The sequence below is a fragment of the Cucurbita maxima genome, unplaced genomic scaffold (genome assembly GCF_002738345.1).
Source record: "Cucurbita maxima cultivar Rimu unplaced genomic scaffold, Cmax_1.0 Cma_Scf00028, whole genome shotgun sequence".
Taxonomy (NCBI): domain Eukaryota; kingdom Viridiplantae; phylum Streptophyta; class Magnoliopsida; order Cucurbitales; family Cucurbitaceae; genus Cucurbita; species Cucurbita maxima.
The window spans coordinates 2,485,344-2,508,076 of record NW_019272044.1 but is presented as its reverse complement, the minus strand read 5'-3'; the positions used below and the strand labels follow the sequence as shown (position 1 = coordinate 2,508,076).

Sequence of the window (22,733 nt, the reverse complement as noted above, 5' to 3'; positions counted from 1 at the left end):
TGAATGGTTGATATATGATGAATTGTTTCAAGGGGTTAGCCCTTATGACCCACATGCATGAACATACCCTTCCTTTTTCATACACATCACTTTAAAGGTGATTTGAGACATGAAGGAAAAAAGAAAAAAAGGGTGAAAGTTAGAATTTTTTAGGAAATCGACTCTCAATCGGTTGAAATTGAGACGTCCCATAGTTTTGCTATTCTGAAACCTCTATATCTAAAGCTCATTTTCCTTTAATGGGATGTTGACTTTTTACCGCTCGATATATATGCGTTAAAGAAACTAAACACTAATTACACAAACTTAGATTTTTGAGAACTTTAATATAACGTTCCATACACATGATTTGAATTCCGGTTTAAAATTCAAATATAATATCTAACGACTCCTACATTTCTCTGCATACCCTACGACATAACCATCACCTACTTATTGCTTTTAAGAGTGAAAACTACACAAACATAGTTCTAAACGAAGAACGTTTAACTATGAGATTCTTATGATTGACGTAAATAACAGCTTTCAATTCTTTTAAATCTTTTTTAACTATCATATATTAGGATCGTCGCAATTTGAATGTGATATCGATTCATTATGTGTCTTTCATTTGTTTGAAGGTACATAACAACAAATCAAACGTGAACGAGTGGATTCTATTTTTTATTTTGAATTCTTAATTAGTTAGGCACAACATTATTAACAAAGATTCCTTGTGGTACAAGTAGGATATTGCCATTTAGTCTATTAATTTATTTAATGAGTTTTGCAAATTATAAAAGGTTTTTAGCATTTAAAGAGATTTTCAAATAATAGCCGTCCTATCATCAATCCATCTCAATTATTACAATAAATAAATAAATAAATATAGCTAATTTTAAGGATGAAATAAAATCAAATAATTCATAAATAAATGGTTTACAAATGTAGGATGAAATTTTAAAATACATAATTATATTAATTTTTTTTAATAAATATAAAATTAAATAGGTTAATTTATTATTTATTTTTTGAGTTCTAATTTTTAGTTATAATAGGTTAATTATCTCTACCATTAAAGAATAATTTTATGATAATTTTAATTTCACAATTATTCCACGTTAAATCAGACACGATGATCAAATACTCTCAAATATTTTACACAATAAAATAAATAAAAGAGAAGAAATTTACTAACGACACCGTTTCGGGAGCTTTGTACACCGCAATCCAAGCCCACTAGGTCTCTTGGTGCCCTTGACTCACCTGTTGAAATCAAGGACATTTTCGTACTTTCCACAAACCGAAAAAATTAAACCAAAAGAAGCAGAAAAATCCAGAATCTTCCAAGAAAATGACGAGCAAAACTCGAGAAGATGAAGATGAAGATGCACAAAATCATCAAGAGAAATTAATATCAACCGATCTCAAATTCATTTTCGTTTTCAAATTTTACTTGTTCTTGATACGGAGAGATGTTCATTGTTTAGATCGCTGGAAGAAGATTTTACCGATTATCTCCACGATTCATCACTTCGGCGACGGACGCCAATTTCTGTAGATTCAGTTTCACAACCGTATCGGCGAACAAACGAGCATCCTCCTCCGTATTCCCCGGCGGAACATCCACTGCGTACGATTCCAAAACCACGCTCCAGATCTTGCCGTCCCGCTCCAACTGATGCACCGAAGTCACCGAACGGTAATTCCGGAGGCGGTGCTCACCGCCGATGATGCTGAATCCGATGACGCGCCGCTCGTCGTCGTGAATATCGAGTCTCTCCTTACTAGTATCCGCTGGTAGGCCTGAGATTACATTAACCTCTCTCGTACAACCTAGCTTCATTGTGAATCCTTCGCTCACCGTACAACTCTTGATGAAGTGCTTGTAACTCTGCGGCTTGTCGAACCGCCGTACGATGGACCACACGGTATCCGGTGGCGCCTGCACGCGCTGCGCCAGTAAGGAGGAGCACCGGCCGCGGCTGAGTTTGTACATGTGGAACTCCGCTACTAAGTCCCTCAACTCGTCGAACTCGTCCTGAGTCAGACCGGAAGGCGTTGCGGCGAGATGGTAAGTGGTGAGATAAGTTTCATCGGCGTTTGGTTGCTGCTGCTGCTCCGTCACTACCGCCGAGACCTCACCGTCGCCTTCGCCGCTGTAGTCCTTTTCCATTTTTCTCCAAAATCTTCTTCTCACGCCTTTCTTAATTTTTTGCGGAATATAAAGATGAGTGAGAGGAAGAGGAAAGAGAGCAAGGACCTCACCTCTTCTTTGTTTCATTATTTGTTCGTTTGTGATTTCGATTTCTGAGGGTAAAATGGGAATATCAAAATATATGTTTTCAATATTTAACTCCCGATAATATATGTCTAAACCAATTGAAACAATTAGGATGATTTATGTTTTTCAATTAAACACGACTCCATGTATACCACACAGTGTTCTACTATCAGCCTTTGCTCGATTACGTATTAATTAATATTCGATTGATTATTTTTTATTTTTAAAATTTATGTTAGTTTATTTCTAGTGTTTTTATAATACGTTCCGTGTTTTTCAATTAATGCTAATTTTACGAAGGCAGTCAAAAATGACTAAGACTCCAAAGGAGTCGAACCTCGATTAAGGGGAGGCGTGCTTTGTTCGAGGGGAGGTGTTAGATGATGAAAGTCCCACATCGGTTAATTTAGGGAATGGTCATGGGTTTATAATCTAAGAATACACTCTCCATTGGAATGAGGCCTTTTGGGAAGCTCAAAGCAAAGTCATGAGAGCTTATGCTCAAAGTGGACAATATCATACCATTGTGGAGAGTCGTGTTCGTCTAACACTTGTTGCTAGCATCTCGACTTGTGGTAACATGTCCAAGTGTACCTGTCACTATTGCATTAGAGTTACTAGCATCTCGATTAGTAGCAATATTTATTCTCCATTATTGACTAGTTTCGAGAAAATAATTTACACGACTTAAACTTGAGGGCTGGATTCTACCTCCTCGTGGCTCCTCTTAAGGTAGTTATTCGTCATGTGACCCGACCGCTCGAATGATATCTACCACATTTTTTATTCAACTTTTGATGCAATTTGTTGTTTTTTTCAATTAAAAAATGGCTTAATTTTTGTAATTAAAAAAAAAAAAAAATCTTTTTGCTTTGATTTGCACATGAAGCATCCAATTGAATAATGTGATTGGCTAGCAGCCATCACCAATATCTATTTTTTATTCCTTTTCTATAATATAAATATTATTTTAGCCCATCAATAAAGAAATTATAAAAAATTATGATATTTAAAAAAAGAATAAATTTTCGTATAATTACGAACGTACATTAAGAATCCACATCTAACTTTGCCTCATTTTCTCGATGCCTCGAAACCAACCCTACACTGTCTTATCAATACCCTATACCGTCTGAACTCCAAATCATACTTTTAATCATTCAAAATCACTATAATGTATATCAACTGTACACGGTTTGATCGATGCCCATGCTTTTCATCATTCAAAATCACTACAATGTTTAGTTTTACACGTCTAATCGTAGTTTTCATATTATCAAAATCGATTTGAATGATTAAAAACATGTTTACGAGAGATTTGGACATGAAAAATGAAGAATTTTAATGGTTCAATCAAATATCGGAAGGAATACATAACTCGAGGGATTCGTAATCATCCCAAGCTTGATCTAGTGATCTCATAAGCCAGGAAACAAGCTCCATTTGCAGGTATACTCCTGGCCATGGCAGGGCCAAAGCCTTTGTATAGCCCTTTAACTCCTTCCGCCGCTAGGATCTTTCTAAATGCATCGATAGAACCCGAGTACTTCGGGTTTTTGTAATCGTCTACTTGAATTACACTCTTGACGACGTCGGTTGGGTAGACGGAGAACCAGAAGGTAGCTCCAGCCAATCCTCCAGCCACGATCAGTGAGCCTCTTCCGAGGTTTGAAGTGTCTGTACCACCTGCGAACTGCTGCTTCAGCAACTCGTATACACCGAACATGGCAGCATTTCCAGGTACTTCACGGGCTAGAGTCGGAACCAGTCCCTTGAATAGACCCCTTGCACCACCTTCCGACTTGAGGACGTGTCGAGCAACGTCCATTGGCCCGCCATACTTCACTGTTACACCAGCTGAACTGGATTGTCCCAATGCACTTTGAGCTTGCAATCTGTAACAGCAGACCATCTTTTATAGTTAAGGCGGAGTGGTAAAGCGATTTTAATAGAATCGACACGACGAACCTGCATTTGATTAATTCAGTAGGGCAAGCGAGAAACGACACAGCAACCCCAGCCCCAGCTCCACAAACCACCTGCTGATTGACAGTTAGGGGAACGCCGGGTTGAGACCTTAACTGTCCTTCCAGTTGTCCTCTTACCGAAAAGAGAACGGCATTGAAGGCTGCCACAGTCGCGAGCGGAGCTCCCATACCCTTGTACAACCCTCGAGGGCCTTCAGCTGCTATAGTTTGCTTGACAGCATCCATGGCGCCAGAGAACTTGGGAGGCTGGCCAGGAAGTGGAACAGGCTGGCTTTGCAGCTTGACCTTTATAGTATCGAACGGGTGCCCACATATCAACTGCGATGCTCCTCCGACCGTCCCGGCAGTGAGGTCCTTGGCCACGTCTCCCATCTTACAGATTCAAATGTTATAATTCACTGGTCAGCTGTGAGACAACAATGGAGTTTTTGAGTCTTTTTGAATTGGTGAATCTGAAGCATTAAAACAAATGAGTAATACAAGAAAAAGATCCTTCATCACTAAATGAACACACATGACAACCCTTCAACAAAGACCGACTCAATACCCCAAATCTTCAGTTTCTAGTTTACAAACTTGTGTTATGTGTCCCTTCAAAGGTTAATCCATATACGCATCCGTTGGAGATTAGCGCATATAACAATAATTTGCTCCAAAGGCCAGCTGAAACCTGATGAAATTTGAGATCCCACGTCGGTTGGAGAAGGGAACGAAACATTCCTTATAAGGGTGTGGAAACCTCTCTCCCTAACATACGCGTTTTAAAATCTTGAGGGGAAGCCTTGAAAGGAAAGCCTAAATAAGACAATATCTGCTAGCGGTGGGCTTGGGTGGTTACAAATGGTATCAGAGCCAGACTGAGTGGCCAACGAGGACGCTGGGTCCCCAAGGGTGGATTGAGAGATCCCACATCGGTTGGAGAGGGGAACGAAACATTCCTTATCAGGGTGTGAAAACCTTTTCCTAACAGACACGTTTTAAAAGCTTGAGAAAAAACCCAAAGGGAAAGCCCAAATAGGACAATATCTGCTAGCGGTGGGCTTTGACTGTTACAAATGATATCAGAGTCAGACACCGGGCGGTGTGCTACAGAGGACGCTGGGCCCTAAGGGGGTGGATTGTGAGATCCCACATATGCGGAAACCTCTCCCAAACAGACGTGTTTTAAAACCTTGATGAGAATTCTAGAAGGAAAACCCCAAAGAGAACAAGATTTGCTAGCTGTGGGTTTGAACGGTTACAAATGGTATCACAGCTAGACACCGGACGGTGTGCCAGCAACGACGCTGGCCCCCAAAGGAGGATGAGTTGTAAGATCCTACATCGATTAGAGAGAAGAACGAGTGCCAGCGAGGACGCTGACCCCAAAGGGAATGGATTGTGAAATCGCACATCAATTGGAGAGGGGAATGAAGTATCCTTTATAAGGGTGTGGAAACCTCTCCCTAACAAATGAGTTTTAAAAACCTTGAAAGAAAGCTCGAAAAGGAAGACCCAAAGAAAACAATATCTACTAGTCCCATAGCTATATTATTCAATCAATCTCCATAAACAATCAGAAATCAGATTAGTTCTTTACACAACAGATGCAGCCTTACTTGGCAAGTCATCCAAGAAGCAGTAGAAACACTATATTGCAAAGAGCCACACAATTATGAACTTGGAATTAAACAGGTTTCATGAACTGGTATTCCTTTAAAACAGGACAACAAGAAAATCGCCTGTGATGCTAAGTAGCTGCATTCTGAATCACAGATACATTTGGGGAACAACAAAGATCCAATGAACTCTAAACAACTTTATTCATTCTATGACCAAATGTGATCATCAAAGAATTAATCAAAGAACAGTCAACATTTCACATCAGAAACAGGAAAAACCTTACCAGAACTAAATTTAAGCAACACCCAGATACAAAACTTGAACAAGAAATCAAAACTCAACAGGATTCAACGATGCAATCTGATGAACAAAAAGCAATTAGAACCCCAGAAACGAAGAACAAATGGAAAGATCAAAATCAGGGCAGTGAAGAACAGGATTGGAGTGGTCACGATGGGTTGTGGGTGAGATTAGAGAGAGGGGATCTTAAAAGGGGGGAAAGGGGCGAAAACCCAGAATAATGGGAGTGAATTTGGGCTTCACAAGATGAAGAAGAGGCAAACGTGGCTGAGAGAAGCCCAAAGAAGAAGACAATTCTTGAAATCTTACCCTCTGATTCTTCTCTACCACCCAGTTGAGTTGAATCCAACGCATGCTTATGGTGGCACAGAGAGGAGAGAGAAGTAATTTGACGTTCTTAGCTGTTCATCATGTTCTTGGGCTCGGTTGGATCTCTAAGTGTATGATGAACGATTCAACTCAATTTTCTTCTAATTTCAATTCACAATTAATCATTATCCCTAAAATTTCTATGTTTGTGTTGGAAAGTCAAACAAATAGTAAATGAAAATTGAAAAAGTAATGACTTATTATTATTATTTTTTAAAGTAGAATAAATATGACGGAATCCGATTTGAATATGTGATGTCAAGAGAATGAATACACGGCGAATTACGGCTGTGTTCAACATTGGAAATTTAAGAGTTTGTTAGACATTTTTGTGCGTGAAATCTCATATTAATTGGAGTGAGAAAAAAGTGTAGAAACCTCTTTGAAATAGACACGCTTTAAAATCATGAGGCTGACGACGATATTTAACCGGCCGAATAAACAATATCTACAATCATTAGGCATAGACTATTACAAATGGTATTATAGGTAGACACTGACACTAGGTGATGTGCAAACAAAGATGTTGGGCCTAAAAAAGAGTAGATTGTGAGATCTGACGTAGAAAAGAATTGGGAATCAAAAAAAAAAAAAAAAAACTAAAACCCTAAAAGACAAAACCCATTTCGCGGTTTGGTTGTCTCTCCTTTCCTTGTCTGTTCACTTGTCACTAACCACTGATCGAACAAATTAGCAACACGAATCACTGAACCAACAATTTCCTTTTCCTTGCTTCTTCCTTTTTAAATCCCAACAAAAATCGAAAACAAGAAAGGATTCTTTCTCCGTTCTTCCCACATTCCCCCATCTGATTTTCCGCCATGGATTCACGAGAGAGGTCGATGCCCTCTGTTCATCAACATCACCAACAATCAACTCCACCAAACAGGATGATGGGCAACGCTTCCTATTCCACAAATTTACCCAATACCAACAATTCTTCCCAAATGATCAACCCCAATTCCGCCGCTGCTCAAATCATGTCCTCCGCCTCCCGATTTCCCTTCAACTCCATGATGGGGTCCGCTTCTAAGCCCTCCGACTCTCCCAATACGGCTTCTTATGATGGATCGCATTCCGAATTGCGGACTGGTGGGTTTAACATTGATTCCGGAAAGAAGAAGCGAGGCCGACCCAGAAAGTATTCGCCTGATGGGAATATCGCCTTGGGTTTAGCGCCAACAACCATCACTAATTCCGCCGTTCCCGGCGATTCTTCCGGCATGAACTCGTCGGATCCTCGCCCTAAGAAGAACAGAGGACGGCCTCCCGGTACAGGGAAGAAGCAAATGGATGCTTTGGGTAGTCATCTTTATGCCTTTGCTGCTGCTTCTTGTTTTTTTGTGCCTTGAATAACGGTGTTATTCCGGTGGACAGGGACTGGCGGTGTTGGCTTTACTCCGCATGTAATTCTGGTGAATCCAGGAGAGGTATAAGCAACTTGTTTTCTTTTGTATATTATATTGCTGATGAATTCGATTTGATCTTATCTGTTCTCTTTCAAATTTTTATTGTCTATTCAATGGTATTCAATATTATTTATTCCCTTGGTCGATCTTTTGGGATTCTATTGCAGAAAATAACATTAGTTCATTAAATCAAGTGAGCTGGGAGCCTGTTTGTTTAAGATAAGATATTAAGATTCTACAATCATGGTAGATCATGGTAGATTTAACACTGGCTGATGCACCATAACTCCTTGAGAATCTGCATGTGTAAATGTGTAAGTATATATATATATATATACACACACGATTATACGGGCAAGTTTTCGGGGTCTGATGCTTAAGTTTTTTTTTCTTTTTTGGATAAACTGTTATACGTTTCAAAGCGTTGTTCACGTTCCTCTTTTGGTTTTGCATTGAATTGGATCCACAATTTGTAGAGTTCAATATTGTAATTTCTTGTCATTTTTAATATGTAATGTTAATATTTGATCATCCAAAGTCAAAACAGTTCCCTAAACCTCGTTTCAGAGTGGAGCTTTGTTATGAACTGTACATGTTGATGGTGATTGTAATTAGGTTCGAGAAGACACTTCATCACTCAACAACCTCTTATATTGGTGTTTTCAAGACTTTTCGACATTGTAGAGTCTAGAATTGTTTGGTGTGAGGGAGGAGACTGGTCTATTAGTTGGAGGAGAATTTGGACTGGTTGGGAAAGAGAAAAAAGACTTTCCTTGAAGGAAGTTTTGAGGAACTTTCTAGTTCAGTTTGGTTCGATTCCATTGCTTAGTCTTTTGCTAAATCTCGTTCTTCCATTTACCAAGCGATATCCCATAAAGAGACATCAACAAAGATATTTGGCATATGAAACTCTAAAGATATCTTTCGCTTGTGTTATCTTCGTCACTAATTGGTTTGTTTTTCTGGTAGGATGCATCTCCGAATGCTCCGTTTGTTCTTTTTAGATGAAAAGTCTAAATGTAGGGAAAAGCTCCGTAAACTTTTTTGTTTGTATTGGTTGCAGACACTAGTACCCCCTGGGTAGTGTCCAGCGTAATTTTCCATCGTGATTCTGTGTGATTAAAGCTCTTCTTTGAGAGGTTTGGATGGAGAGAAACTGAAATTTTCAAAATAGCAGTAAAAACTCGGAGGGTTATCTGAGAAGAACTTAAAATTTTGAGTTTCTTCTGGTGTTCCTCTGCTTTAGATTGTGATTACCTCTTTTGCTCTGATAATATTTTAAAACAATGCAGTTCTTTCTTCTTTAAACCTTTATGAAAATCGATCTGTTCTGCAAGGCAAGAAATTTAAGGCCTTCAATCCTTTTTTGTCGAGCAGCTTCATATTTCTTTAATGATTTTATCGTATATTGTTAACATATTGTCTTACATTCTAGCAAATGTTATTCGGAAAAACATGCTCTTTTTTATTTTTTGGATGTTCATGAACGTGAGGGCATGTTTGCGCACATCAACATGATTCTGATGTCAAACTTGGAGAACTTTGCTGATGCCTTAATCCCCATTCCTTTTTCTTACTGGAATGAATTTTGAGGTTTCCTCTTAAAAGAACTCTATAGGCCACCAGTTAATTGAAATAAGACGGTGTATATCTTTTAAGACTCATACGATCGTTCATAAATATAGTTTTGTCAGTCAAGTTCAATATCGAGAGACTTTTTGAATTCAGAATTTTAAAAGCATTTACAATAATCCTCTTATAGGATCATAGCGAAGTTTTCCATGGTACAGATTTGTGCGTTATCGAATGTGTTTTCGTAGTTTGCTCCCCCTCCTTAAGATGGATATGGGTTTATTAGTCTGAAGGTTAATTGATACTTGTTTAAAACAGGATGCCTTTTCATTGGTTTGCAGGATATTGCCTCAAAAGTTATGTCATTTTCACAGCAGGGGCCGCGAACCATTTGTATTCTCTCTGCCCATGGTGCTGTCTGCAATGTTACCCTTCACCAACCTGCAGCTGGTAGTGTGACATATGAGGCAAGTTTTTAATTTTCCTAAGTTATACGGTCTTGATGTCGATTAACTGTACTGTCCTGCACATTAACTTCCAAAACATAGAAAGATCCATGTGCGAGATTTGCTTAAGCTTATGTGCATATGTATACACATCATGTTCTTGTTTATTAATGCTGTCACCCCTCCTCTACTCTTGATTTTGGTTTTCCTTCGGAGCGTGAGTCACTTTACATCAAACGCTTGTAGCTCAGGCTAGCTATCCTATTCCAATATGTACTCTTTGCCTCTCTTAACCTTCTTGCCGTAGCTCGTTCTAGTACATGGTGTTGGTCACCCCTGACCAGCAGTTCGGGCTTATCTACATGGAAGTTAAGGTAATCTCCTCTGTTTTTAATATGTATAGTACTTGTAGTGTATTTTATCCGTTTCTTTTCGAGCGTCCTAAAAGAAGGAAAAGTTAGCATTGACCATTAAGGATTTTAGCCTTATGAAGGTGTGACCAAAAGGTGGTTGCAGAAAGAATCCCCTAAGATTTTGGGAGCACACCTGGAGTGATTGAAGGTAGAGGTCAAATAGTATTATAAAGCAGTGACTAGGGGGCAGGGGATAAACAAACGTTGGTAATTTTCCGTCTTGTTCTTACATAGCACATACGGCCGACTAGGGGCTGACAATGGTTAGTTTGAGCCTGAGGTATTAAGTTTACTGTAGTACAATAACCGAGCAAAGACTTTGGTATTCTAAATACCTAACTGACATTGTTAACCTTATTGGGAGAAGGATTCAGATTCTTAAGTTTAATTTGAGCGTGTACTTCCACGAGGATATCATATTGGTCTTCCATATTATTCGTGGTTTTCGTAGAAAAGCTTCTAGATGAACATCTCGACTTTCTTAGTATGAGATTCATTCCAAATCTACTTGCAACGGTGTAGGATTTGAGATTCTATGGCAATTTCTTCAAGGAGAGACTCACAAGTGACTATATACCAATGGAGTTTAGAGCGAAACTATTTATCTCGAGGCAAGTTAAGGCAAGGGTCATTAATGAGATACTTGAGGGAGGAGGTTGCAACCGTTCTACTTCGTCCGATCCTTTATTAAAATTCAGAAATAGAAATACTAATAATCTACCCTAACAAAGGAACTATGTCCTAAGTGCGAAAAACTTGACTTTATTCCATAGCCTTCTCAGGTGGCGCCGTCATCTGTATATGTCTCCCTTGCCTTTATTTGAAAAAAATGATCCATAGGATGAGTATTTACAAATACTCATTAAGTGACTTTTTTTGGTTGGGAAATGCAATCACATGCAACATGGTTCATGACTAGTAGGACTTACTTTTCTTGACTGTTTCTTGGTCTTTACTTTCTTTTTTGGATAAGGTTGAATGCATAGTATTTCTCTATACAAGGTTCATACACGCATGCATGCACTCACTAGGTGGGCTCGTATATATACCCTAAGTCTAACAACGGGCTAGTGTACATTTACACTATCAAAAACCAACAAAAAAGACACGAGCATGTATTATATCGTGGTGTACGTGTGCGTACATAATATACTGGAGAAGTAATTAATATTTGTGATATATAACATGCATGAGGTACTGTATTTAAAATCACAATAAAATCACAATACAATGTTATGATGTACATAATACTTCAATACTTTTCATGACATGAATTTCCAATGAAATGTGCTTGCATATTCATAGTATTTCGTTTATGCTCATTATATATGGCATGTTCATAGCATCTCATAGGGCATAAACATAATTATAGCAATATAACAAACATGAGCAAAAATAAAAAATAAGATAGAATAATTTCACTTAAAAGAGCCATAGGTTACGTGATGATCATGTTTCAATTCATCCAACTTGATAATCATGTTTCAATTCATCCAACTTAGCCCATAGGCGTTCCGACATGAAATCAACTTACAAGGTTATCCTAAGCTAATGTCACTCACTTTTCTCTTAGCTGGCAGTAGCCTAGTAATTTTGTTGTGGTCCAATTCCACCTATAATGTCCATGGCTTCGGACTTAGAACACATTTAAGAGACTAACTCGACCTAATTCTCCTAAATTGATCTAAAATAGTTTTAAATACATCAAATTTGAAAAACAGTTGCTTTACTGGCCTTAATTGCCTTCAATTACTCAAAAAACAGTTCTAGAATGATCCATAGTGGTAGTACAAGGTCAAAAATCCAAAACAAAGCTGTCTAAGCCAAGGAAGTCAATTGGAAGTTGTTAAGCCAAGACGCGAGCCGAACATTGGGGGTTGGGCATTCGTGACCAGCCAGCACCTTCACAGCTACATCTAGTAGGTCCACGAAGTCACGACCTAGCATCTGTAACGACCCAACGCTTTCGACGCACACACCAACCAAACAGTTAAATCCCCAGTCATGGCTTGCGTGCGGCTCATTCCAGCCGATTCTAAACATTTGGATGGCGTCTCAGCTCAACGGCTTCCTTGGCTTAGACGACTTTGTTTTTGGGTTTTGACCCTATTTCACTATTTGGGACCATTTTGTATCCGATTTTGAAGTAATTGAAGACATTTGAGGTTAGTAAGGCTATTGTTTTGCCAATTTGATATATTTAGAGTTGTTTTGGATCAATTTAGGAGAATTAAGTGAAACTAATTTCTTGAATGTGTTCCAAGTTTAATGCCATGAAACGTCATAGGTGGAATGAGACCACGACAAACACAATTAGATTATTACCAACTAAGGGAAGTAAATGACATTGACTTAGGCTAACACTGTAAGTCGGTTTACTAAATGACGAACTAGATTGGATGAATTGAGTGAAGTATAGATTGGATGAATTAAGCGAAGCACGAATATCAGGTAAACTATGACTTTTTTATGTGATATTATTCTATGTTATGATGTTGGAGTGAGCCTTCGTGATGCATGTACTTCCTGATCTTTACTCATGTTTACTATATGACTATGATTATGTTTATATGCCCTATGAGATACTATGATGCACCATGTATGAACATGTAAGCACGTCTCATTAGGAATTCATGTCATGAAAAATATGGAAATACTATAACATCATTACATTGTACCATGATTTTCAATGCAGGACCTCATGTATGTTGTATGTCACGAGCGTGAATTACTTCTCTAATATGTTACATACGGATGCGTGACCACAATATTATGTGCACTCTTTTTCTTTTTCGTTGGTTTCCAGCAGCGTGAGTGTGTGCTAGCCCATAGTCAGGCCTAGGTGGTATGTATATGAGCCCGCCTAGTGGACTCTTACGTGCGTTCGTGAAATATTTATAAATAAGTACTATGCATCTAACCCTTCTTGAAAAAGAGAGTAAAATCTAAGGAATAGTTAGGTAAAGTAAGTTTCACCCCCATGAACCATGTTGTATGTAATTGCATTTTTTGACCTCAATAGTGGAGTTGCTTACGAAGTATTTTTAAATACTCATCTTAGGTCTATCATTTTTTCTCGTAAAAGCAAGAGCATCATGTACCAATGTCACGGTGGAGGCCATTGAATAAAGTAGATTAGTAGCATTTTTATTTCTGAACTTTAATTGAGGATGTTTTCTTTCCCATTTCGATTATGCTTGCAATATTTATGAACCTTTTATGTCTATGACAATTTTTAAGATGAAATGTTTTAAATGATTTTCTTCACATAGTAGTCATTGACATACACGTAGTAATGGTCTTATTTTAAAAGAATCAGTAAGGTCGTTACAGAGGTCGACTCTACTCTTTCTCAATCACTCAAGTTTCTTCTTTGGGGAGCATTTATCTTTTTTAGTGCTCCATCCTTTTCAAATGCTTTAGAATATTTGAACGCAAGAAACGGAAGAAACGGAAGAATGTTCCAAGTGATTGATATGCTAAGGGATGAGCTTTGAGACTGGTATTCTTGTAGCTTCTTCTGGGTATATTTTTGTGAGAATTCCGCATTGAGTGCGGAGGAGAACGAAATACCCTTTATAAGGGTGTGAAAACCTTTCTCTAGCAGACGCGTTTTAAAGTCTTGAGGGGAAGCCCGTAAGGGAAAGTCCAAAGAAGACAATATCTGCTAGTGGCGGGTCTGAGCCATTAACCAAACACCGAGCGAATTGTCAGCGAGGAGGCTATTCCCCAAAGGGGGGTAGACACGAGATGGTGTGTCAGTAAGGACGTTGGGCCCCGAAGAGGGTTGACTTGGTGGGGGTCCCACATCGATTGGAGAAAAGAACGAGTGCCAACGAGGATGCTGAGCCCCGGAGGTGGGTGGATTGTGAAAATCCCGCATTGGTTGGGGAGGAGAACGAAACACCTTTTATAAGGGTGTGAAATCCTTTCCCTAGCAGATGAGTTTTAAAGCCTTGAGGGGAAGCCCGCAAGGGAAAGCTCAAAGAGGACAATATCTGCTAGCGGTGGGCCTAGGCCGTTACAATTTTTTAAACTCTTTTGCAGCTATTCTATTTATTATTGCCAATTGGTAAGCTTTTCATATTCTGTTGGCTTGGTTGCGAGGGTTTCAACTTTTTGTACATCTTATTTATCGGTTAAATATGCTTTGAAAGCGAGAGAAAAAGAAGCACGTGCACTCAACGCTGTTCGTTTTTAATGCATATAAGCATTTGTTCTGTATCACTAATACCTCAAAAAGTTTCTATTGCTTGTCCAAGGAAAAAGAACTTAATCTAGCTGTAGTTTACCCAAACGTTAAGAAAAATTCTTTTGGTGGTCTCGACTCAAGAAATGAAGTAAAAATAAAATCTATTCTAGCTGTATTATTTTCGGTACGTGCAAGGCATCATCAATTCTATTGCTTCTAAATCTAATGCAGGGCCGCTACGAAATCATATCTCTATCAGGTTCCTTCTTGATTTCCGACAATAATGGTAATCGAAGTCGAACTGGTGGTTTAAGTGTGTCTCTAGCAAGTGCAGATGGTCAAGTTCTTGGTGGAGTGACCAACATGCTAACAGCAGCATCTACAGTTCAGGTATTAGCCTGACATAATGTTGATATTTCCCTTTTTAGATGGATTTTGTGCCTTAAACCATGTCTTTGGTGCAAAATCAGGTCATAGTCGGTAGCTTTCTCGTCGACGGGAAAAAGCTAGGCGATAATATACAGAAATCTGGGCCATCTTCTACATCACCCAATATGTTAAACTTTAATACACCCGTGGCAGCAGGCTGTCCCTCTGAAGGCGCTTCAAATAATTCATCGGACGACAATGGTGGAAGCCCTTTAAGCCGGGGGCCGGGAATGTACACCAACGCCAACCAACCAATTCATAATATGCAGATGTATCAATTATGGGGTAGTCGAAATCAATAATGAATCTGCTTGCTCGCCCAACTTAACAGTGTACTGCATTCGGTGTCGTCGAAGGGGTTAGTGTTTTGCATCTCGATGTATAGAGGTTAGTGCTGGATTCTGTCCCTAACATGAATTGCGCAACCGTAATCGTAACGTTTCTAGATTCTCTATTGATCTTTCAGCTGCTGGTTAGCTTTATTTATAGTCAGTTCAAATTTGCCTACTTTAACATTACTCCATGAACGAGGAGTTTCTGAAGATTGTGGTAAATCATATACAGATTGGGATGTCTCCTTTTCTCATGGAAAAGCCATGAAGTTGAGTTCATATGATATGATATTCATTTAGGTTCATATCAAGATTGTCCCATTAATTCAATTTTAATATCATTTTTAGGAGAATTCTTTAATATCTTTGGATTTGGTTGCGCTGAAATAGGTGATTCTGTGATCTGTGAGAATTATGATAGCTCTACTTGAATAGCTGTGTAAAATTCAAAATTCATTTGTGCACCAGATATGATGTTCTGCTGACCCTATTAGACATGTATAAACTGTATTTGTTCTTGGTTCTAAACATAATTTCATTAGATCGTTTCGACAATTATATGTCGAACATGTACATTCACTGAAAATGTATACCGTTTTGTATCGAGCTAACAGGTTTTAGGTCAACCTAAGTGGAACTTCATGGTTACGTGATCAATGACCTTGTAAGAGTTGAAAGACTCATTAACCTGTCCTAGCATACTCATTCAAATGGGATGTTTTCTCGACTGCTACCGATGTGAGATCTCACGTTAGTTGGAGAGGGAAACAGAACATTCCTTATAAGGGTGTCAAAAATTTCTCCCTAATAGATGCGTTTTAAAACTAAGGTTGATGGTGATATAGGTCGAAGTGGACGTTATCTACTAGTGGTGGGCTTGGACTATTACAAATGGTATCAGAGTCGGACATTAGGCGGTGTGCTAGCGAGGACATTGAGAGGGGTGGATTGTGAGATCTCATGTCGGTTGTGGAGAGGGAGAACAATGCATTCTTTACAGGGGGTGGAAAACCTCTCAATAGTAGTTGCGTTTTAAAACCGTAGGCTGACGGTGATACATTACAGGTCGAAGTGGACAATATCTACTAGCGGTAAACTTTAACTGTTACAACAAATCTCACTTTTTCATAAGATTTGTTCGAGTTTCCAATGTCTTCTTCTTTTGATTTCAATGGCTCCAGCCATCATCTGTATATGCATGGCTCCTGATTTCCCCTGGTCAAACCCACATTGGCTAGCCCTCACATACCAATCATCACGTAATTGCTTACACATCTCGTGAAAAAATTATACGAAAATGATACATGAGGTCTCCATATTTTTCACTGTAAATAAATCAGGCAAGATAACCTCGTTCATTCCTCACATATTACATTTAGTAACATGCATACATTAAACTTTCATAAATCATTTCATATTCATTCTTAACATAACTTTCAAATCATAGCTTAGGGGTTGTGTATCATAAAATTCCTTATTGTAGATACATTACAGCACGTCAAAACATATCATGACCTAACATACTAATATCATAATACATCATGTCATCCCATAACATAACATAACATAATTCATCGTAACATAATTTGACATTTTACTTATAGCATAATGCTATTTGACATATTTTGGCATATCATAGCAACACATATCATATCATCTAACATATCAAACATATGACACATGCATGACTATTGGGCACGTGACATTATGCATAAAGAAATTTTTCTAACCAAACCGATAGTAGAGCTACTTACTTGGTTAGCCTAGGCTGAAACTATTACGACCTCTTGATACTAGCTTAACGTTCTCTCTGAAATTTAATTCTACCAAAGAAATCCTACGATCATAAACTAGAATTCTATTAGGGTAATTGATTCACCTAATTTTGCCTAAAATAATTTAAACTAGCTAAAATATAGTCATACTAATCTTAAATGCTTTCTAAGAGTTGAAACTAGTGGGAAAGAGTTCGAATGTATGAGATCCAAGCCGAATCAGTTGAAATACCAGCTTGGAGCCATTAGAAATGTATTCTCCGACTGATTTCGAATCGTTTAAGATGAAAGGAAGCAAAGGACCTCATTTTTACAATTAAGCGATGTGAGACAATTTTTTTTTCTTTTTGGGTTATTACAATTATTGTTAAGTTACATTTCGTTTAAGCTATAGTGATGCAAGTTCTTCCCTTCTGAATCACTCTTTCTAGAAATACTAAAGCTGCTATGGTTGAGTGGTAAGTATCGATAAATATTGTTGCGGGAATGCTTAGTAATATTCATAATTAATAATGAACGAGAATTGGAAATAACCCGAAGTTTATTGAGGTAACAACCCATGTACAGGATTCAGAATCCAAATTCGATACCTGATAGTCCCGATATTTTCGTACATCTCGTACGATATAGTCACATTATTTACTCCTCATTTTTAAAATAATACAAGTTTTTCCAGCATGTTTTGTCATCACTAACATAGCAAACAAAAAAAATTACTCCAAACAAAACACGCTTAGTTATGAAATTACTATGATTGGGCAACCAAAAAGGCAGGTGTGTCGGAAAGATTTGAAAGTGAAAAAAGTAAAATAAATATTAATTATGGGAAGTTGTAAAAGAAGGAAAGAATTATAATATCCTAATTTTTAAAAAAATTAAATTAAAAAATGGAGTTCGTTACAAATTAATATTTTATTTGATAGTTATTTTTTTAATTTTCTATTTTTCAAAATTGCAAATTTATTTATTTATTTACCATTGTTTTTGTCTTTATTTATGCAAGGTTTAAATTCTAAGCCAATTTCTTAAAAAAAAAATTCAATTATGAGTATAATATTACGAAAACTTCATTATAAAATAATTGAAATTAGGGAAAGGTATTATTCTTTTTTTTTTTTTTTTTTTTAAAAAAAAAAGAAAAGGTTGGAATGAAAATAGATTTGATATTCCCCAAAAAAACAAATAAATATTATAATAACAAATTGGGTTTGGATTATTTTTATTTGATTTTTCAAAATTAAAAGTTATAAGGTATGAGTTTCATAATAATAATAATAGTCTTTAAAAATTTATTATTTTATTTTAAAGTTCCGATATAAATTTAAATACTTTTCTAAGAAAAAAAAAAAAAAATACAATTTTGGTCCCTAGTTTTCAAACCGAATAACTTTACTCGTGACGTTTGAATAATTTTAGTTAATTACAATCTGAAAGATGATGTGACGTTTTAAAATAAAAAATACTTTTTACTTTCGCTTCTCATTCCTCATACTAATAGCAATCGATAATTGTAATTTTTTTTTGTTTTCTTGAGAATATATGTGAGTTTTGATCCAATTAAATTTATATTTAAGAATGATCTTGAATTTGTATAAAAATTTGATTACTATACGAGCATTTAATATTGACTAAAAGTTAGGACGATGAACCATTAATCATTAAAATGATAATTGGTATCACTATGCTCGAATTGAGTTATACCTCACTTACTTAGTTGTGTAGTTGTGTATGTAGCTTAACCGAGAAAAAAATTAATTAATTTAACAAAACAAACATGATTTAGTAGTACTTGAAGCGTTATCTTTTATCCAAGGCTGAGTGTTTAAACTCTCAAACTCGAGTTATACCTAAAAAATAAAAAAATTAAACCGTTCTTCATCGACTCGAATATAGCAATGGGTTTAGGTATTCTATTGTTTAGCTCAATGTTTATATGAATTGCATTCAAACCACTAAGCTTTAATAGTTAAACATATGCATCTAATTTCAATTTGCTAAGCCAATTTTTTTAAGAAAAGATTTAAGCTTTGATTGTTAACTCATGTAACATTTATGCGATATTATATACTTTGTTCTTCACATTCCAAAATACTTGGTATAATTGTAGTTAAATTTCATGAACAAAAATGTATAATTTTTGGAGAATTGATGCCTTTGTGAATCGTTTATTTTCATCTTCACATCGTTTTGTAAAACAATTTTATTTTTTTTTCGTTGCGAGGTTGGTAATCGAACCATCAACGTTTAAGACGACAATTTATGTCTTATTTATTGAGGTATGCTCGAATTAGTGAAAAATATCTGTACCTGAAACACGGATATAAATTCAATATAAAATCGAGCTTAAAATATTAAAACAAAAAAAGCTTTAGTTTTTAGGTCTATTAGTCCCGAAATTTTAAAATATTTATAATAAGATCTCTCTAACTTTTGGATTTGTGTCTAATAAGTTGTTCAACGTTAAAAAATATCTCATAGGTTAGTAAATTTTAGAAAACATCAAAGAGAAGTGTACCGATTAGACATTTTTAAAAGTTCATCAACCAGATAAACACAAATCAAAAAGTTCCCGAACCAAACGTGCAATTTAATAAATTTTAAAAAACATATATTATAAAACAAACAAAAGGTTGATAAACAAGCTTTAGTTATATGGAAAATAGAAGAAAAACAACCACTCTTATCCAAATAATCCCTAGATTTAGCCATTATAGTTAAGAAATGAAAAAACCAAACAACTTAACTACTCTCATTTTTTAAGGTTGTTTCATTAATTTCCTCTTCATCATTTACTTTCATTGGCTACCTATATTTGGGTAGCCTTAGTCTCTTCTTTTAACCTAAACATCATTAATTCAAGCTAAAGGAATCCAACATAAAGTGTAGATAGCTCTAATTTACATTTTACTTTCGTAGGTATTACAAAAAAACACGACCAATTTTGTCAAAAACCAAACATAAATTTATAATTGGTGTTGTTCATGGAGACAAAACCTAGGAGTTAGAGAAAGAAAAACACAATCCCACACAATCCCATACAACAATATTATTCTATTAGTTTTTACTTCAAAAAAATTAAACCCCAAATAAAAAAGATTGAATCTTTAGCTGAAAAATCCACATATAATATAGAGAAATCTCTTTCTTGATCCATAGGAAATTGTTTCTTAGCTCTTTTACAAACACCCATTACATAATTACTTGAGAAAAGATTCCTAAGAAGAAGAATTAGAAGAAGAAATGTTCATATGAAAATTCAATGGCTTACCTTGATGGGCTGTTCTTGCTTTGATTTTTGGTATCAAACCCTTAAATTTGGTCCAATTTTAAGGGTTTGAATGCTTTGTCAAAAGGGTGGAAGTTGAACATTTTGCATATGAAGTGGCAAATTCAAGAATGGAAGGCCTGAATTTGATGGGTCTTGAAATGGGTTGTTGTTATTGTTGTTACTCACTCCGCCGCCGCCGCCTCCGCCGCTGCCTGTCGGAGCTTGCTGCTGATCCTCCTCATCAAGTGGTAATCTTTCATACGCCACATTAGTAAAAGAAGCTGCAATCAAAATCACTGGCCCTGCCGCCGTTAATTCTCCGGCCACCGTCCCTCCCACCACCTGCCCTTGTCCTCCGGCGAGAAATATTGTCAAACTAGTGGCACCCGGTGGAGCAGGCGGCGGAAGAAACGATCCGGACAGTGACAAAATCTCAAACCTCCCTTGAAGTGTTAGCACCGCCCCTGCCGACGCTGGCTGACGGAGGCCGACGTTGGTGACGTTTCCACTACCGCTCAAAATACAGATCCCACGCTGCCGCCGGCGAGCATAGGCAGCGATGCAATCAAAGATGTCGCAGCCGCTGCCAACCTCTAAGATGTGGACACGTAGTGTGTTGGCGCTCTCTCGGGTGATGATTACTGGCGGCTTTGGCTTGTTTTTGGAGCCTGGTGGGCGGCCGCGTGGGCGGCGGCCAACCACATCTCCCGGACCACCTAGGGTTTGGTGGGGATCGTCGTCGTCGTCGTGGTCGCCGGAGGAGAAATGACCACCGCGATTTAGTGGATCATCTACACCCGTTTGAAGGTGATTTAGATATCGGCTTCCTAAATCCAATCCAGCCATCAAAACATCCAAAAGAAAATTACCCCCAAAAAAAAAAAAAAAACCCTTTTGAAAAATTAGATTTTTATGAAAACCCACAAAAAAAAAAAATGGAAAATTAGATGGAATTGATGAAGAAAATGGAGGGTTCTTGATGATAAGAACAATGGTGGAGTAGAGAGAAAGAGAAGAGAAAATGGAGGAAGAAACTCAAATCGCAGTCTATGAATATTTATATGCAAAAATCATTAATTGGTCCAAATTTTCTTTTAAATAAATCTTGTTTCTTATTGGTCTTCACGTCCTAATAACACTACTCTCAGTTGTTGAGCGTGGAACAAACGCGATGGTGTGTGTATATATATATATATATATGCTTCAAAGTAAAGTAGTGTTTTGGGGTACTTTTCTTTTCTTCTCTCAAATTAGGGTTAGATTTGTAAGTGTATGATGGGGCAATGTAACCAAATTAATTCTCATCCTTTCTTATTTGAAATGATAGCCATGATGATGAACTAAACCATTAGGGTTCAAACTTCGAAAATAGGTTGAGCGTCGTGATTATTGAAGTTAACAAGCTGCGATTAAAAGCTACATTGCGTTTGCACCAATTCCTTTCTTATTTTGGGTTGCGCTCGCATCTATTCCCACTGTTGAACGATAGAGAGCATATAGTTCTTTGTTCATCCCTAAATCATATGGTTTCTTATTGAATTCGCTCTGGGTTAGGTCAAAGTGCAGCACCTTACGATTTCCATGAACAATTGGATCTAATTGTGGGATATCTAAAAAAGTCTGGTTTGAGGCATTCTTTCTCTTGAGGTTAATCATATTAATCGAAAACTGAATCTTTCTTTTCTTCTTTCATGTGATTAGATCTTTTTTTGCAGAGTACTCTGTTAATCGTTAAATTTATGATTAATTTTTTTTTTATTCTTTTCAGAAATGTAAGATCTGAATTATTGTGTTTCAATATAATATGTATGGTTCGTTTTGCCCCGTTACGTATCGTCGTTAGCCTCACGATTTTAAAACGCATCTGCTAGTGAGAAGTTTGCACATTCTTGTAAGAAATAGTTTGTTCCCCTCTCCAACCGATGTGAGGTCTCACAATCCACCCCCTTTGGAGGCTTAGGGTCCTCGCATACCATCAAATGTCTGGCTCTGATATCATTTATTGCCTAAACCCACGGCTAACAAATATTGTCCCATTTAGCCCGTTACGTATCACCCGTCAGTCTCATGGTTTTAAAATACGTATTCTACAAAGTGGTTTCTACACATTTATAAGAAATATTTAGTTCCCCACTTCAATGACGTGGGATCTAACCATTTTATAGGTCATTTTGGTTGAACGTTTTTGTAGGGAACGAAGATGGCATATGAAATGATTTTAATGAAGATGACAATCTTGGAACTTTGAAAGCTTTAGAGGCTAAACCCATGGTTTATGGGAACAAGTTTGACCAAAAGCTTGGGTTTTTATTGAAACATGACAAGTGGGAGGTGGCTTTTTGTCTTGTTTCATCCTAGTGGCCATCTAGTACGGC

The 22,733-nt window shown here is 37.2% G+C and overlaps 4 protein-coding genes across 9 annotated transcripts; 1 reads left to right on the top strand and 3 right to left on the bottom strand.

The window, feature by feature from the left end:
• Positions 1–1,034: 1,034 nt before the first annotated feature.
• Positions 1,035–2,279, bottom strand: LOC111465092 (abscisic acid receptor PYR1-like). Its single transcript, XM_023109381.1, has 2 exons — positions 1,491–2,279; positions 1,035–1,245 (listed from the first exon to the last, which is right to left on the bottom strand). Exons 1-2 carry the CDS (start codon positions 2,261–2,263, stop codon positions 1,242–1,244), a joined length of 777 nt encoding a protein of 258 aa, XP_022965149.1. The 5' UTR covers positions 2,264–2,279; the 3' UTR covers positions 1,035–1,241.
• A 1,179-nt stretch (positions 2,280–3,458) lies between these two features.
• On the bottom strand, positions 3,459–6,617 carry LOC111465076 (mitochondrial carnitine/acylcarnitine carrier-like protein). 6 transcript variants are annotated; one of them, XM_023109357.1, is made up of 4 exons: positions 6,463–6,584; positions 6,137–6,213; positions 4,232–4,657; positions 3,459–4,158 (listed from the first exon to the last, which is right to left on the bottom strand). In XM_023109357.1, the coding sequence occupies exons 3-4, from the start codon at positions 4,621–4,623 to the stop codon at positions 3,657–3,659; spliced, it is 894 nt and encodes a 297-aa protein (XP_022965125.1). In that variant the 5' UTR covers positions 4,624–4,657; positions 6,137–6,213; positions 6,463–6,584; the 3' UTR covers positions 3,459–3,656. The 6 variants fall into 6 exon arrangements, with proteins under 6 accessions (XP_022965125.1, XP_022965121.1, XP_022965127.1 ...); XM_023109353.1 differs by lacking the exon at positions 6,137–6,213 and having other exon boundaries at positions 4,232–4,623; positions 6,463–6,617; XM_023109359.1 differs by lacking the exon at positions 6,137–6,213 and having other exon boundaries at positions 6,463–6,599.
• A 726-nt stretch (positions 6,618–7,343) lies between these two features.
• On the top strand, positions 7,344–15,782 carry LOC111465055 (AT-hook motif nuclear-localized protein 8-like). Its single transcript, XM_023109319.1, has 5 exons — positions 7,344–7,824; positions 7,900–7,952; positions 9,845–9,970; positions 14,786–14,944; positions 15,025–15,782. Exons 1-5 carry the CDS (start codon positions 7,344–7,346, stop codon positions 15,283–15,285), a joined length of 1,080 nt encoding a protein of 359 aa, XP_022965087.1. The 3' UTR covers positions 15,286–15,782.
• Positions 15,783–20,219: 4,437 nt separating this feature from the next.
• Positions 20,220–21,357, bottom strand: LOC111465093 (AT-hook motif nuclear-localized protein 23-like). Its single transcript, XM_023109382.1, has one exon. The coding sequence runs from the start codon at positions 21,202–21,204 to the stop codon at positions 20,437–20,439; it is 768 nt and encodes a 255-aa protein (XP_022965150.1). The 5' UTR covers positions 21,205–21,357; the 3' UTR covers positions 20,220–20,436.
• Between the last annotated feature and the right edge of the window lie 1,376 nt (positions 21,358–22,733).

Coding starts and splice junctions, on each gene's coding strand:
- LOC111465092 (XM_023109381.1), bottom strand. CDS start 2,263: ATGAAACAAAGAAGAGGTGAGGTCCTTGCTCTCTTTCCTCTTCCTCTC.
- LOC111465076 (XM_023109353.1), bottom strand. CDS start 6,507: ATGCGTTGGATTCAACTCAACTGGGTGGTAGAGAAGAATCAGAGG. Junction 4,624..6,462: donor TGGTAGAGAAGAATCAGAGG/GTAAGATTTCAA, acceptor TGAATCTGTAAG/ATGGGAGACGTGGCCAAGGA. Junction 4,159..4,231: donor ACTGAATTAATCAAATGCAG/GTTCGTCGTGTC, acceptor CTGCTGTTACAG/ATTGCAAGCTCAAAGTGCAT.
- LOC111465055 (XM_023109319.1), top strand. CDS start 7,344: ATGGATTCACGAGAGAGGTCGATGCCCTCTGTTCATCAACATCACCAA. Junction 7,825..7,899: donor GAAGCAAATGGATGCTTTGG/GTAGTCATCTTT, acceptor TCCGGTGGACAG/GGACTGGCGGTGTTGGCTTT. Junction 7,953..9,844: donor TTCTGGTGAATCCAGGAGAG/GTATAAGCAACT, acceptor ATTGGTTTGCAG/GATATTGCCTCAAAAGTTAT.
- LOC111465093 (XM_023109382.1), bottom strand. CDS start 21,204: ATGGCTGGATTGGATTTAGGAAGCCGATATCTAAATCACCTTCAAACG.